This window comes from Misgurnus anguillicaudatus, chromosome 10 (assembly GCF_027580225.2).
Source record: "Misgurnus anguillicaudatus chromosome 10, ASM2758022v2, whole genome shotgun sequence".
Taxonomy (NCBI): domain Eukaryota; kingdom Metazoa; phylum Chordata; class Actinopteri; order Cypriniformes; family Cobitidae; genus Misgurnus; species Misgurnus anguillicaudatus.
Window position 1 is genome coordinate 3,550,924 of NC_073346.2, and position 17,877 is coordinate 3,568,800.

Genomic DNA, 17,877 nt, shown 5'->3' on the forward strand with positions numbered 1-17,877 from the left:
ACTACGTGATTGTGTTCGTGCTACAGAAGCTACTAAAGCCTACTAGCTTTATTACAGCAAAATCTATTGCTTCTATGCAATTGTGGTGAGCAACAAGCGATAATGGACAACACCATACGTTGGTTATGCGCATGCTCAAAGTCTTCTTCTCCGTGTATAGTGTATATCTGTGGCAGAATTGCAGCGCCCCATACTGGTCCGGCATATATACTACACCGCTTTCAGTCGGTTTCAATGGTTTCGTGTTTACGGATAATTTTTTAGAGCAAGGAAAAAAAATGTTCGGATAGGGAATGCACCGGCTTCGTGTGGACATAGCCTCATTCTCTCTCTCTCTCTCTCTCTCTCTCTCTCTCTCTCTCTCTCTCTCTCTCTCTCTCTCTCTCTCTCTATTTTCCTTTTTCCACAATTCACTGACTGCCCTCATTAGATCTGCTTTTCCGTCTGTTCCTGCAGAGTCTGCATTCTTCAACTCGGCACTCGTGAGATTTCTTAAATTCCTCTCTGTGTCACGGTTTGGATGAGAACAGACAAAATCCACACAGGCTCATAAAAAAAGGACGAGTGGCTTTTTATTCACTGGAAGCTGTTTTTTGTTTCTCTGTTCTTAAGTGCACCTCTGGTCAACAACTTACTCATTTACTACGTAGTGGATGCAGTGAGGTCACTGTTTCTTACAGTCCCGCTCATATAGTAAACGTAACCGCTGTGCATGCATGGCTCTACAGCAAGTTTTAGGGTCTATGTGAGTATAGTCGGGATGATCAGTAAAGCAGAGCGAAGTTTTAAGAGCAAAAAGCTCTCGAGGGCAAACTTGAACATTAGCCTCCACATTCCAGTCAGACAGCAATCTTATACGTTTAGGCTAGACACATCTACAACTCCAAAAACCACCACACCAGAACCATTGAGTCATGTCAGTGAAACTGAATTAATTTGATTCATGAATTTATATTTTTTCAATTTGTGAATCAATGACTAGATTCTAAAAAAATTGTTGGTAGTATGATCCCCATATCTGTGCTTTCATACCGCCACCGGCGAGAGCGTCAGTAAAAGCTCTGGCTGCCCTACTAACGACGCTATAGAAAAGTTGGAGTGGACGCTCTGACGCTCAAATGCATTCTCTGGAATCTTCTCAAGTGGAGGTTTCCGCCTTCCGATTGGTTTCCGCCTTCCGAAAATTTCCGCAAGGGATGCCCCAATACCAATACTGGTATCGGGTATCGGCTTCGATACCAGATTTTCTAAAGTACTCGTACTCGTTAAAAGTCCCCCGATACCTGGGATCGATACCACGGTCTGAGAAATGTCTATGTTTGAGTGGCGTGTAGGGGGTTAATCCCTCTTGTGTTGTCCAAAGAGACAGAGTTTACAACAAACTAAAAAAAATACTTGAGTTGCACTGTCACTGTTTACATTTTTTTTAATCATTTTTTATTCTGTAATATGTTGCTTTTCATTTTAAATAAATTTTCTTAATTCCAAACTAGTCCCTTTTCTTTTGTTAAATTATATGACTAAAGCTGTTACCTGTAAATTTAAATTATGTTCTTTTTTATTAAGTACTCGGTATCGGCAAGTGCTGCTACTTGTACTCATATTTTTAAAAAATGGTATCGGTGCATCCCTAATTTCCGCCTTCCGATTGGTTGCCGCCGAACTGCGTCATACCTCATTACCATAAAGTTGAGCTGATTTCAACTCTCCTCGACGCTCACACCGTACCTGATGCGCCGCTGCTTGATGGAGCTCGCCGCCGGCTTTCATTGAAAACAAATGACTTCCGGCTACTTTGATGCTCTTGCCGGTGGCAGTGTGAAGGCACAGTAATATGTGAGATGGCTGCCACTGCCGTTGTTTTTGAGCAAGGCACTTAATCTCAGAAGGATTGTCTCCACCCAAAAACTAAATAAGCAACCCTCAGCCCACATCATGTGGTGATGAATAAAGATTCTAGTTACTGTGCTGTTGCGTGAATGTATCTATACATATTTCCAATGAGTGTTTTGAAACACTGATGGTCAGCAAAGCTGTTGTGACCGCTATGAGCCGGTTATTGTGATCCAGGAGAGCTCCAGTGGCAGCATGATGTTGCATGGTTGTTTTTGTCCTCTGGGTCGACTGAAGTTAGTTATGGTTAGAGAAATCAAGCCTGAGCTGGCTCTTCTCTGGTGTAATCATGTGGCTCGATGAATTGAGGTCCAGGTCACACTGACTCCAGAACTAAAAGTGTCCCACAGGGACACTGTCCAAGACATTTGCACAGGGCTCCAATGAAAGCACCCGGTATGTTTCAGGGTTTGAAAATGAGCAGTTATGACTACCGTTTCCATTTCCACACCAATCGTTTGACTGACTTGTTAGTGACATGCAGAATAAAGCAAGGCCATCAGAACCAAAAACAAAGATGAGAAATCGTCTTTTCCACCTCCATCATTCAACTCCAGTACTGTAAAAACTTCCACTTAACAGAAACGTTGTGTTGACAGATGTTTAAGGCACTTGGAAAAGAAACCTAAGCAATAATGGACAAGGTTCGTTTGTTTTCAGTCTTTCTGAGAGCTTCGTTGCGGAAGATTAACGGTCATTGCATCCACCATTTTTCAGATTGTTTGCATCGTAAACATGGTCAAACGTTAAGATCTACGTCTGTTAGGTAAGACACCAGCTGAAATTCCTCCAAACTCAAAGAGGACTTTAGGTTAACCTTTAAATGGATAAATGTTTGCACAGGAGCTCTATTGTTAGCTGTGGATTCCCTGCCCACCTCTCTTTAGCTTTTAGGTGAGTGTAATTGAAGGTGATTATAACGTGTTTTTGATCTCAGTGTTGTTGCATCAGGTCTGTGGTTTGTGCTGTGGGGTGGTGGCCTGTTTTGAGGAATAATGGCAGGCCACGTCAGGCGCTGAGTGAACTGAATTGAGTTTAATGGGGATTTATGGGTTGTTTGGAGCTATTTCGGTCTGAGGTCTCCCCTGGCGTCCAGGCTCCTTATTGGGCACGTCTGGCAGAGGGCCTGTTGCTCCGATGTGCGTGTGCATGAATAAGAGTGCTTATATTACCCCTCAGCCTCTTGTTTCCCAAGCATGCTAATAGCACCATGTTAAGGCGTCGATTAAAAAGAGTCAAGCTGTGCTTGAAATCCATTTGTCAATTGAAAGTACTGCGGTGGTCCTCTGTTTAAAGGTTCACTCAAAAACAATTTGTCACTGCAGTGACCCTGCATTTTCTGCAAGGATGTCAGTTTTATCTTTCTCTCATTTTAGTTTTCAGAAGCCGGTCATGTTGTGCCTAATTAAGCTTGGCACGTTTGGCACCACAATGCAGGGTTAACCCCACAAAAGAGGTGCTAACCCTGCTTCAGAGCAGTGTTTTATAACCCTGGGTTAATTTCAGGGATAATCCTGCTTCTAAATTACAAAAGTGTAACGCTCCTTAACCTAGTGTTAAAAGCAGGGTTTAGAAAGAAGATAAGCCAGGGTTAAGCGCAGTGTGAAAATCCCTTATGACTCTGAATTAGGTGGTTGATCTAGCAATATATTCATAGAAAATACAGTTGACGACACATTTATATCAGAAATAAGGGTAGCACTTATTAACAAGATTTTAAGCCTGATTTACCGTTCGCCGATTGGGGCGTTACCCCATGAGTGGTTTATCGCAGCCGATTTTTCGTCCAAAAAAACTCAGGTATGTGGTGTCATTGCGATTATTTTGCTGCTCCCGATCACGTTAAAGCCTCCCCAAGCCCAAATCGATTCTTGATCAGGCTGCCTCCAACATAACAGCTGCAATAGCCAATAAGAGCGTGCAAGCTTCATCCGGATGTTGCATGCTTTTATAGCTGAGAAAATACACCCACAAACATGACATGAAAGAGGAGTATAGAAAAAAAAAATATTGACTTGGACAACTTTTGCAACACTACAACTGCTCTTATGCGGCTTTCACATAGGATGCGGTGTGCGCTGCGCTCGCCGCTGGGTTCGGCGCAGCCAAGCGATTTGTGCTCTGATGGCCAGACCAAAGTAGGCGGGGTTTTCAATAAATTACTACAGTGTTTATATTTGCGTTAAATAGTCCACGAGGAATACAGAGACTGATGTTGCTCGTCTCCATTTCACGTAACTTTAAGCATACCTACAACAAGCTGCTTGACTTAAAACACACCTGACATGCCAACTTGAATTGCTACGTGTTTCCATGAGACGGCTTTCCTTCCGATGTCTCGGTAGGAGCATAAACTTGTATTATAAAGCCCTTAGAATCCCGAGTATAAGCTCTCGTCTATTTTGCTTGTTTGGATGCCCCGTTTCTATTGGCCGCGCGGGTAATCGTCACAGAGCGCAGCGCAAAAGTTAAACTATGTTGAACTTTGACCGCGGCGTGAGCGCAAGCTGCGCTCCGCTGCGCTCGCGCTTTGCTCGGCGCAACAAAAAACCGCCCTCGCGCGGCGCAAGCCATTGAAATGAATGGGTTTCATAGCGCAGCGCAGCTCACACCGCATCCTATGTGAAAGCCGCATTATGAAGAACTAGCGCAACAAATTTTTTTTTGAAGTGTGCGTTTCACTAGCCTCGGTTTCCCCATGCTGCCTTGCGCGAAAATGTATTCACGCTGCAAGTCTAGCATGGAAACTATGGTCCTTTTTTGCCCCTGAAATAGGGAACCAATCACAGAACGGGGAGGGGGCAGCAAGACGATGACGGCGTCTATGCAACACACTGAAGCAGTTTTGTTATTTGTTATAACTTGGCAACAGACGCGAAGTTACTTTTCAATGCAGCCTTAGATAGTGTTCTTAGTATTTTTGAACGCAAGTTTATTTAAAAAAAGAGCAACTTTTGGCGTTAAACAATTTCATATCCAATAAGGAGGTTTGTATATGGCAAGACATGATAGCCACAGAGTTTTATAGGACCAACCTGCTTAAGTACAATTAAATGGTAAGTGGTATTTATTAATATCATATTGTCATTATGGCTGTACTGTTGTTGTCACAGTGCCACTAAATTGTGTTGCTTTTCAATATCAATATACAGCTACCGGTTTAGTTGCATAGCTTTTAGCTGTGTGCACACAAACCGAAAAAAGTAATTTACGTTTGAATTGATGTTGCTCTACATACGTCATCTGGGATAATTGAAACTATTGGCTATAAGCTACGTACAGACGCATTTGATAGACATTCGTAGCGCCCAATAAATGGCTCTGGGCATTCGTAAACCACGCCTCAAATACGAGAAAATGAGCATAGGGTTCCTAGACCAAGTCTCATTCTCGATGAGACTGGTCTGGTGTTAGCCAGGCTAGCGTTTCACATATTTAATGCGTTACCTTTCGATGTGATTACGTAATACGTAAGGTCGCGCTGGCACATCATACGGCATAAGTTCATTTGTGTTTCAAAGTACTTTTTTGCCGAAAACGCTGATGGTTTTGCTAGATAAGACCCTTCTGCCTTGTTTGGGATCGTTTAGAGCCCTTTGAAGCTGCATTGAAATTATAAACTGTTGAGGTCCACTATACAGAGAAGTCCTGTAATGTTTTCCTCAAAAAATGATCGAGATTTTTTTCATGAAAGTCCAGTAATCCTTTAACAAGAAGTTTCAAAGTAATATTTTCACTAAATATTTTATATAGTATCTGAAGTGGTGCATGACTACGCTGTGCAGTATGTTTAATGATACACATACATGACAAACTGCCTTTAAAATAATTTTTTCTATTTTTCCAACTCATGTAAGACATTTTTATTTTGTATATTTTTATTATATTTCAAACCTTGGTCCAGTTGGTTTCGAGTCCAACTCTTCAGATAGTGTGAGTGTCCAGTAGAGGACCCCTGTCTGCCCTGTTGGCTGAGTGCAGTGATGTGGTGTGGTTCATTATGCAGGGTGTGTGTGGGAACAGAAGAAACATGACATTCCCTCCAGTGAGTGGCCTGTCCTAATCACAGCCCTGCAGCACAATATGCAGTAAAGGAGCCACCGCGTTCACCACAGCGGGACAAGGCACACAGACACACTGAGGAACAAGGCAAAGAGGAAAGTAACCCTTTACTCGCCAGATCTCAGTCCTTCTGTTGCATGTCTCTACTTTTATTTACCTCACTTATTTTTATTTTCAGATTAAATTGATAAAAATGTATAATTCTGGTCATAGAATGTGAACGGTGATATAACGGGTATAACACTCTTATCTACACTGTAAACTAGTTAAGTTAGCGCAATAGTGAAACAATAGTGGCGTAAGAGACAGTAACAGATGACAATCCACAGAGCCCAACGATTGTTCATACTTTTCGTGGAGACACTTGACACAGACACCTGTCGAGAGCCGGAGGTGGCACAAGGTTCCAAATACTCTATGCAGCATAAACCCTGCTTTACTTCTTTCATATCAGAGACTCTCCAGCTGTGGTAGAATTGATCATAGCATATCTGTTAGTGTTAAATATAAAATGTGTGATGTTTTTTTATGCTTGCTGTTGGACCCTCTTCAATCTGGCAACCCACCAGTCAATAACCACCATCTGAAAATACATTTGCGAAGTCAGTACACTGAAAAAAATGTTATGTTGATAATTTTATTATGACAAGAAGATTCACACAATTAATTTATCTACCTCCAGATATATTTTTTAAGTTGAGTGTACTTATAATTTATCAATTGAGTGTACTTATATTTTATATGTAATTTCAGATTAATTATTCATAATTATTTTGAGTAGAATTTGCTAAATTTTTTATGTTCAGTACACTAAAATTAATTATGTGCAAACAAATCAATTTAATGGTTTAATTTCTACATACTAAAATTAAGATAATCCAATCGTTTTATAATCTCTTATTCTATTTAACTTTTCACATTTAACTGCCACATTATGTTGAGCAAGTAAGAAGAGACTCAATAGATCTCAGTACTGGCATAAGCACAGTTATTGCTTACATCATGATTTTCATTGTGTCGCCTATTGTCTATACACAAGCACCACTCTTCTGAATGATGGTAACCACAAAACTCAAAACAGAAACAGAAACTCTTCTAAATCTCAAAGATAATTTAACCTGAAACACTAACAAGTCTTTCTATTTTATTAAAAACACAAAAAATAGCGTTTCATTTCAAATTTTACTCTCCAAATGCAGTCCCATGCAAGGCATGCTGGAAAGTACAAGCCCACTGCCTAGTTAGTTATATTTACTTAAATAATTCAAGTAGTTTCAACACAAAATTTCCTTACAAATTTGGGTGGATTTTACATAATAAAATTAAGTGAAATTTACTCAATAATTTGTTAATTTAGAATTAACTTAATTTTTTTGTTATTTTTACTTTTTACATTTTTTTAATAGAATTTAATAATTTCTTTTAAGTTAAATTTACTAAGGCACAGAATCATTTTTTTCAGTGTAGTGTTAAAGAACTGCCTACGGTTAATATGCAAGAATTGACTGCTGTCAAACTCTTCCCAGAACGAAAACGTTCCTTTGTGTTTGCGTATGCGAGAGAGGGAGATAAAGAGAGAGTACGAGTGTCCAAAAAAAGCCTTCACTCTGTATTCATCATGTGTAGTCTCTTCTTGGATCAAGCTGTATTTTAAATGACTGACTTGAACATTGGCGGTGTTGAGAGGTCAGCCATAAATAATGACAGGATGACAGTGCCGGCCACCAGCTCGGTCTTTTTTAGAAGGACTGCGCTGCGAACCTGGGAGCCAATGAGACAGAAGCTCGGTCGTACGGACGGGTGACTCATACGCACAGCACATTGTACAATAAAATCATCATCCGCGCCACAGGCCCTAATGTCAACACATCAGCTTCCCAATAAAGACTCTCTTCAATTCTGAAGACGGAGACATGTGTCATAAAATGCCGCGGGAACCTCGTAAAGACAAAATTGGATGAGTTTGTTTTGGACTTGCATTTGTATTCCTGGTTCTGCAGTACCTCCTCAGGATGTTTACTGAATAATTGAAGGCTGTTTTGACTGACAGTGTGAGCATCAAAATGCACAAGAATGAGTTTGAGTTTGACAGCTGGCAATGGTTATTTTTGGCGTTTAGAAGACTAACACGCCAAAGGCCAAGATAAACGTAAAAAACACGTTGGATTATAGTCAGTGATGGTGATGTGGCCTTGTCTACTTTAATTGCTGTGAACTGATTTTACTGCAATGAAAGCCGAAAGGAAAAACTTTCCCGACAGAAGAATCTCTGAAAAATATGAGCAGGATTAGAAATGAGGAGGTGTTGTTTGCTTTGAAAGCTGTGTATTGAATGTTTTAAGGGCAGAAGTTATTTAATCTATGGCTATATTAAGTTGATGAGTAATATAATGCGTGCTGTCTTGCGGAGCATTCCAGTCACTGATGTGTTTTAAACTCCAATATGTGACTAATGCTGTTATTTGTCATTATGCTTTTCACTACGTCACTGGGGTATTTCTGAAAAACAATAAAGCCAATCCTCCACTCATCCTCTGGAGTCTTATCACCCAATTTTCTCTTGTGACACAGTAATGACAGTGAAGGATTGTTTGCATCTCTACTATCTGTGGTATGTGCTGTGCTGCTTTAGTTTGAAGACACTAAGTGCTCCATGAAAAATATTTTCCCTGACATTGTACACTATACTACTAAAGGTGCATTGAGTAGTTATCTACATAACTATATTATCAGTGGTGTATAATGATTTCACATAATGAACTGTATTGTTTTTATTACCTTAGAAAGTGATGTTTTTATCTCCATACCCCGCAGGTCCCTTTACATGGAAGTCACCATCATGTTTCTACATTAGCCCTAAACTATTTTAATCTATCCTAGTCAACTCTTTTCTACCTTGTACACCTCTATAGCTCAGTGGTGGAGCATTGCATTAGTAATGCCAAAGTCATGGGTTTGAACCCAGAACACACATGCTGATAAAATGAAGAGTTTCGTTGCAAAACGAGATAAATCCATTTTTTAACATTTTTGTCAAAACATGTTTATTATTATGTTATCATGTTATTATTTTGTTTTATGGTGCTACTTAGCTGTATTTTTTAAGTTATGAAGGTTTAAATCAAAACAAACCAACTGCAGTTGAATTGAAATTAATTGGAATGCACGACCAAAAAACGAGATTTCTGAACAATTAAAAAAGCGGTGGTTATCTCGTTTTGCAACAAAACTCTTCAAATATTCCTTGTAATACAAGCGGCTTTGTGTAAAAGTGTATTTAACTCTATTCAGCTATTTTCTACTTCAATCTGCTCAACTTTGTTCACAAAATCAGCACAAAATCAACAAAATGTTGCGATGTTTTGCCACCCTGCATAATTTGTCATTTCATCATCAAACAATAGAAATAATTAAAGGAACAGTATGTAAGAAATGTATATGAATTAATCATAAAATGGTCCTGATATGTCACTAGACATTAAGAAATCATTTTAATATCAAATACTTATATCACTGTCAACAGCGGTCTGGCCAGGATATTGTCATTTAAAAAGTGGAGTTGCAACTGATGTTTAAGTTGTCATTTTGTGTATTGGCCACCAGTTGTGTGATTGCAGTACCAGTTTTAGCCACAAGTTTTGTGATTGCAATACCAGTTTTGGCCACAATCCTACATACTGTTCTTTTAAAAAGTTAAATAAAAGATCTCATAAAAAGATGTTCTGTCATGATACAGAGTACAAGATACAAGTTGCCTTTTATTACTAACCACACAAACCATCTCTCTGCAAAAACCTTTTTTTTGCAAATCTCTGGAAATTGCCGCAAAATATTGTTTGTTATTCCAAAAATCACCAAAAAAAAAAATAAACTGTTCTGCTCTATTCTTATAATACCCTGATCTGTTCTGACTCTTTTGTACTCATCTCTGTTCTTCTTTTGTCTGTTCTTTGCTGCTATTGCATTTACGCATTTGGTAGATGCATCCATAGCCACAGTGTATTACAAGGTATACATTTTATCAGATCTTTTTGCATTGCTAACAATGCTCAAGCACTGAGCCACCTAATATTTAATCATTGCTGTCTGAATCAGGTTACTGCATTTCTTGTCCAGGTCCTGGAGGTCCAAATAAAAGTCCTTAATTGTATCATCAGTCATTTGTTAGGACGATTTGCCAAGTGTTTATGTTCAGCCCCTCACTGACTGTTTAAAGTTATGAGACAGCCTTTAGGAAATGCCTGAAGTCACACCCTTACATACTTGTTATCTTCTTGAAATCTCACACACTTGCTAGCATACAGCCTCAACATTCTGCTGCTGAGCCCTCCATAGCTGAGAATAATGTTTGCATTTTATCACGCTACAACTGAGCGTTTCAGAAAAAAATTACTTTTTTATCATCCTCAGGCGACAGCTCTGTGTTGGGTGTCTTATTCTACATCAGGACTAGTTATTATCAGAGTAAACCAAACTCATGCCACATTATAATCATGTCATTCTACATAAACAAAAGCTTAAAGAAATTCCTTGGTTCCTCAAATGCATGGCCTAATGTCTCAGCAGACACATAGCTGCACATTTAAACGTTAAGACAGGTTACCGAGGTTGAATTTCTCATTACCTAAACTTACTTTTCCAGCACTGGTGAAAATGTAAAGTTTGTTTGGGAGCATTATAGAAGAAAATAGGAAGCTTATCAGATCTGATTTTCAGTTTTCACTCGGATGGGAATGTGAATGACAGTCCACTGTGAATACATGAAATCAGGGCTGTCGGCATAGCAAAACCTTAAGTCTCATACAGTAGTTAACAGCTAGTTGAGTCATGTGCGAATACTGATGACCAGAACCTAATGGAATCTGCAGACCTCTGTATTTACTGCACTGTTTACTGTGTTTGGGAGAAAATGTAAACATGGTAAAAATGAACTATATGAGTACCACATGCTGCTTGGTAGATCAAAGTGTTTGTTGTGTGGAAAATCAAAGTTTTTTATATGAAATGTATGCAGGTTTGTAGTGAGCTTTACTCAAATCCAGCCCTGACTTCATTTATCTATAGTACAGTATACAGTACTACTTGTTTTCTGTTTGGATCAGATTGCTTTATGTATTTATTGCATTAATAAATGTTACAATTACCATAGTAGCAAAGCTAATTACAACACAATCTGACTGGAATTTGTATGTTTTGTATGAGGTGCAGGGTTTCCCGCAGAAAATTTGTGGAGTGTATGCGTCATGATGAAAATTAAAATATTTTTATTTAAAACACTCAAATAAAACGTAATTTTGAAGAAACTATGACAGAAAATGAACACATACTAGATTATTAATAAATTAAATGTTTTTACCTCTAACGGGAATAGCTGCGTGGTGAAGTGAAACCAAAGGGTTAATAAACACAAACTAAAGCAGATGTTCTAGAACGTCTGGCGAACAATGATAGATATAGTGCAAAGATTGTAAAAACTGATTATTTCCCACTAATAATGACATTATCTTAAAGGAGTATAACTACAGGCATGTAAACCTAGCTAGCAGGTTGCTCAAACAACAAAATCACCAGCTAACTTACTTTAAAATTGCACAAACTATATACTAATAATGTAACAGGCTTAAATAAATAAAGCCAAAACATAAGTCCACTTACAGTTCTCACGGTTTTATCAACTGGCTATCCTCCAGACAGTGACAGACTACGTCTTTATCTCATTTTGGCCGTGTGGCGGTGCATGCGAGATGCACTTGAAGGCCTTTTTTGCAGCAATTTTTTTTGAACGACCTAGTTAAGGCGGTAGGGTTTCTCAGCTTAGGCGGGCCACCCGAACTGAAAAGTGCTGCAGGAAACCCTGTGGGTGGGCAATTCGTATAAATTCGTACAATCTCATTCGTATATTTTAGTACAATTTGCTTCCACCCGTATGACATTGGGGTAAGGAGTGGGGCTTTATCATTGCATTTTTCTAGTAATCACTAGAGATGCACTGAAAGGAAAGTTCTTGGCTGAAGCTGAATAAAATGAAACACTTAGCTGAAGCCAGAATACGAACAAGTGAGTTTTTTTCCTAATTATTTTGCCAATATTCTCGCATTTTCAGAATGTCCTTTTTACTATATTTATTTCACATTATTTAACATTGATATCTGACTTGTTAAAACTCTTCCATTTATATTTGTCCACATAAATGAGTCTTGGCTAAACAGATATTAATCCCATCTTCTATTCCTGTACAAAATGCGAATAACCTATTCATTACTATGCTTTAATAAACTTGCAACAACTCTTATATATCGCTGTGTGTTGAGCCGCAGATGTGCGTCTGCATGCAGGGTCAAACACGAGGCTTGGTGAGCAGAGGGGAGAGAGTGAGTCAATGGCAAAGTTAACAGAGCTTTTGTTAAGGCAATTCATCTGCAATTAATGTGATATTTCCCCTCTTGTCAGTGAACTACGGCTCTGTGTAATAAATGCCGCTCCATCTGAAAGCAGCTGATGGCGATTTATTACTAATCAAGGAACCGGCTTTACTTACAAGATGTGCATGGCAATTACATGAGATTAATCATGCAGCCTTCTGGTTTAATGTAAGCGTGTTTGTCATTGTAGGACTTTACTGGTTTTAGGAAGTTTTTATTACATACTGCTCTGACGCCCTTTGTCGATTTATGACATGAGATGAAGAGCTAAAGTCTTTCGTTCTACATGCTTGTGCATTCAGCAGAAAAATACCCATCGTCGCCCCTGTGTCTTTCTCATACGCTGCATGGTGTTCAGGATGTCTTGATTTTAAATGATAAATGAAACTTGTAGTGCTGTATGTTTTCAAGTCTTTTTTGGAAACTTTAAAATGCGTTTGCTGCATTTGCGCCCCTCTCACAAACAATTCGCTGCGTTGCTATTCGATCATGTCATCAAAGACCTCATTATTAAGTAAAATTAATTTGTATTTTTCACTTGTTCGGCAGGGTTTCCCGCAAAAAAATTGTTAAGGTGGTAGGGTTGGGCGTGTGGGAGGGGCCGGGGGCGTGACAATCAAAGGGGCGGGGCATATGCATCATGATGAAAATGTAAATATTTTAATAAAATAAATAAATAAAATATTTATTTTTAAAACACTCAAATAAAACTTAATTTTGAAGAAACTATGACAAAAAATGAACACATGCTATATTATTAATGAATTTAGTGTTTTTTTACCTCTAACGGGAATAGCTGCGTGATGAAGTGAAACTAAAGGGTTAATAAACACAAACTAAAGCAGATGTTGTAGAACGTCTGCCGAACGATGATAGATAGCGCAAAAATTGTAAAAACTGATTATTTCCCACTATAAATTACATTATCTTAAAGGAGTGTAACTACTGTAGCGTGTAAATGTGTTTAAACCGTGTGGTGTGAATCACGTCTGCGCTATTCTCCGAGGTGTTTTATCAACTGGCTAGTTATCCTTCAGACATTGGCGGTCCGGACCACGCTCGCGGTGTGATGTTAATATTATTTTTTTCTTGATGACCTAGTTAAGGCGGTAGGGTTTTCAAGTTTAGGCGGGCCGCCTTAACTGAAATATGCTGCGGGAAACCCTGTTCTGAGATTAGGGAATATATAGAAGTACTGTATGTGTAAATGACCTCCATTAGTCATTACAGGACTCTGTGGAGTGTGATGGTAATTTAGCCTTTCTCGTGAACATGTACTCTATTAATTATTGAATGAAGTTTTGTTGAGTCTTAGGGCTCGCCACAGGTACACGTGGACTCTGTACAGACATGTTTAGGTAGTTGTTTGATATATTGGTGTAGTATTGCAGGTGTAGTTTGGGTTTCTGGTGTTGGGTGAAGCTCTAGAAAAACCAGATGAGCTCTGTCACTATCCAAAAGTCTGTCTGCTGTCATGTTACATTCATCTAAAACAGCATGCAACCATTTGTATCCTTCATCTCAAATAAGATCAGTCTGTATTTACAGTTATCTTCATTCAACTTGAGTGCTCACATGTGTGAAAATAAACTGACCTGTCTGGCTTGCACTCTTCACCTCATGATACGCGCAGATTGCTCCGAATGTAATTACACAGACTGTAGAAATGAAATTAAAAGCTTGCCAGATAGACAACTGACATCCGCTGCAATGCCAGGTTCACTTGCAATAGATCCTCTTCACTCAAAACATGAAAAAATTACACATTTTGCGAGAACGTTAACTGTGGCTAAGGTGCTGGCGTTAAACATTGTCAGTGTTAACTGTACACGTCATACATTTGTAGATTTGGCAGATGCTTTTCTCCACAGTGATTTAGAGTGCATTCAAGCTGTACATTTAATCAGTATGTGTGTTCCCAGAGACTTAAACTCAATGACTTTTGTGCCGCTAATACAATGCTCTACCAGTTTTACTAATAAATTGTTACAATGTACATGAAATATATTGTCCCTGTTGTTGTAAGATATTTGTTGAAATAAAAAAAACAGCTCTTTTTCTGTTTTCTTGCAGTCGGTGGTGAAAACTGGTCGCCTGCTCATCAGTCATGAAGCTCCAGTCACGGGAGGATTTGCTTCTGAGATCAGTGCTGCAGTTCAGGAAGAAAAGACAATAAAAAGTTGCTATTTTGTACCAGAATGAGGTCAGGTGGTAAACAGGGAGGCAGAGAGTTTACAGATTTAAATTCCTAATGACAGCTGAAATAATAATCTTAAAATATTTTATTTGGAAATGCGTATTCTCAGAGAACTCCGTCCTAGGAATTGACAGCCAAATAAAAAAATATTTTGTAAGTTTTCTCCCATAGAAGTACGGATGCGACGATAAATGCCGATATACACTAATAGTGCGTGGCCGATGACTATTCTGAATGCACAGATATTTCATGTACTACAGTTTTTTAACAGTAAGTCCTTATCGATCTGAAATCACTGTTAGTTTGAGTCTTTAATAACATGCATTTGTAAAAGCAACACTTGTCAAACATAATCATTATACATATTCTTTATTATCATAAAAATACCCGAAAAGGTTTGAAAAAAGCAATATAAATATATCCTTAAGATAGCTGCGTGTCATAGCTGCGTGTGTATGGTGGTTCTTCTACAGCGCATATTGAGTTTCTGCACGAGAGCGCCTTCTGGCTTTTGGATGTAGCGGCATTTCACCATAATTCATTGAGAATCATAGCAAGCATCATTGGCTGATTTATCGGTGCATCCATAAACTGTAAAAAAAAGATGGACGATGCCTGTTCGCTCTCTTCCATTGGTGAAAGTGAAGCCGCCAGTGTCCCGATACTACGCTGACATCTTGGGTCTTGAGTCTGCGCAGTAGCTATTTCGGGACCAGTCCTGCACAGTAATGAGCAGGAAGTAAAGCCGCGAAATCAAAACCCCGCCCTGGCTCTCGCAGAATGCGCATATCACACGATATCACAGCTGTCAATCATGACGTGACACCACCGTTTTTATATCCTTAAATAACTAAACACAAACTTATTTTAAAAACAAACACTTGAATTTACATCAGCGGGATAAAAACTACAGTAAATGACAGAAACCAGCTTCGGAAAAAAGATAATTGAAGTGTAATAAAATGTTTTAGTTGGTCTCAAGTCCCATTGAATAACATGGGGAGGCGGGGTTTATAACCTATACTGGGACCAGTCACTGAGGGGCGATCGAGACGTTTTGGCTTCACTTTTCAGGGCTTGTGTGCATCCCTACATAAAATTCAAATATGCATGTGTTATGGATGTGACAGGACATGATATCCAGAGAAAAAAATCAACATTATGGATGTTCAGACTATTACGGCACTGTTGTTGACAATTAAAACAATGAAACACTGACATTCTTGTAACTTGTAGGATGAAGTGCCCTAATGTGGGACAATTTTGTGACTTCTGTGAAATGTGCTTCCTATTTGATGATTGCTTCACCCGTACTATTTAATGTCAATTCACCCCAAATCATTTTGTTTTTTGCAAAATTCAAAAAAATAAACATGATGTGTGTTCTGTTCTCTCTCCCCCTGGAAACACGTCATAACATTAACTGTAACTTAATGAATACTTGTCAGACAAAGCAAAGATAAATGTCTACATCAGGGGTGTCCAATACGTCGATCGTGATCGACCAGTCGATCGCAAAGGCAATGCCGGTAGAGCGCACATAAGTTAACTATGTATCCTCTTGCTGCTCCATGGCTCCACGAGCTTTGAAAAACCGAGCTCAAAATTGGCATGGTCTTAGATTATTTGTGAAACACGTAAGTCTTTTTGAGTTGCTGTGCCTTTCTTCTCATATGTGTTTTTTATAAATCTTATGCCTGCTCGATGCAGCTCAGTAACTTTCCGAAGTAAACTTCCGAAATTTACCAGGATGCAGGATGCAGGAGCTGTGTGTGTGCGCACGCGAGCGAGCAAACGAGGGAGAGAGAGAGAGTGCAGATTTATGTGCTTCTGATATATTGTCATTTTCTTTCTAGTTTGTTTCACTAAACCGTATCTCCGCTATTTTAAACAGTACTCGACATGTACTCCAGGATTTTTTTAAACTCCTCAAAAAAATAGAGTAACGGTGACAGCCCTAAATCTAATGTAGAGATATATGCAGTATAGTCCACGCATTTAAAGTGTTTTTAGCATGTAGAACTTGTCGGCTTTATCATTTTAAAAGTAGATCACCACACAAAAAAGTCTGGACACCCCTGGTCTACATAATGCTTAGAATTTCGTCTTTTAAATGTGAAATGTGTATAATGCTGCGTTCAGACCAGCCGCGGTAGAGGCGTCAAGCACAAGTGAGTTCAATGATAAGTCAATGTAAAGACGGGTTGACGCGCATCTGGAGGTCTCGCTGCATGAAAGAGGCGTTTAGCGCAGCGCGGTAGACGCATTTCTGCCCCAAACGCGCGTATGGTGCGAATTGAATGAATTGAGCGTTGTCGCGGCAAACGCGAGAGTTGAAAAATGTGAACTTTTGCAGAAAAACATGCCGCGTTAACCAATCAGGAGCTTGCTCTAGTAGTGACGTGTTTACAGGAAGCGAGCAGTGTCGCAGAAGCCCCTCCCATGACACGAATTTCCGAGTGAATGTCTCCATGACTAGAATTTCACGTGCTAATAAAGCGAGTAAACTCCAAATGTTCAAGCGGCAAACAAGATGCGGTAGACGTGAATTTGACGCCTCAAAGGCGGCTGGTGAGAACCCACGGTAAGAATAGGGAGACTTATCGTCTTTCTCCTGTTACTGAAATGAGCTGAGATCGCCACACCCCGCACCATTAACAGGTAATCAGTGCTCAGTGCCTCATCCAGTTTCTGCATTCAGTGCTATGAATTGGTGTTGTTTTATCCGATTGCAGCAAACCGAACATTTAAATCCTTATTTACTCGCGCCTGTCACTGAAAGTTCTTTCCAGACGCGAGTGACCTTTTGGTGCTTCCGACAAACAGTACGACGTGATGCCCACACACACACACACACACACACACACACACACACACACACACACACACAAACACACGGATCATCATATTTGACGCGCTTTGTGGTATTCTTATAAATGCGTCTGCAAACGAGACATCTAAAACCTTGTTTGTTCACATCTATCTCTGCACCGCAAGTTTATTACATGCACGATCACACGCCTGGCCAGACATTCATTTGTGTTTCTTTCAAACAACACATGACAGAGTAATGGCGTCTGTAAACAAAGGCAAAGTTTTGATAAGTTGACCACGCTCATTCCTTACTAAATTTAGATAGATAGATAGATAGATAGATAGATAGATAGATAGATAGATAGATAGATAGATAGATAGATAGATAGATAGATAGATAGATAGATAGATAGATAGATAGATAGATAGATAGATAGATAGATAGATAGATAGATATTGTTTGTGTGTGTGTTTATATAAGTATACAGA

General features: G+C 39.2%; 1 protein-coding gene across 2 annotated transcripts in view; it reads left to right on the plus strand.

Moving 5' to 3' along the window:
• Nucleotides 1–17,877, plus strand: part of bckdhb (branched chain keto acid dehydrogenase E1 subunit beta) — a 73,826-nt gene that overhangs the window by 45,253 nt on the left and 10,696 nt on the right. The window contains exon 9 of one of the 2 annotated variants that reach the window (XM_073871817.1): nt 14,451–14,543. In XM_073871817.1, coding sequence (XP_073727918.1) covers nt 14,451–14,543 — 93 coding nt within the window. The remainder of the gene's footprint in view (nt 1–14,450; nt 14,544–17,877) is intronic. The other variant, XM_073871816.1, reaches the window with a different exon arrangement.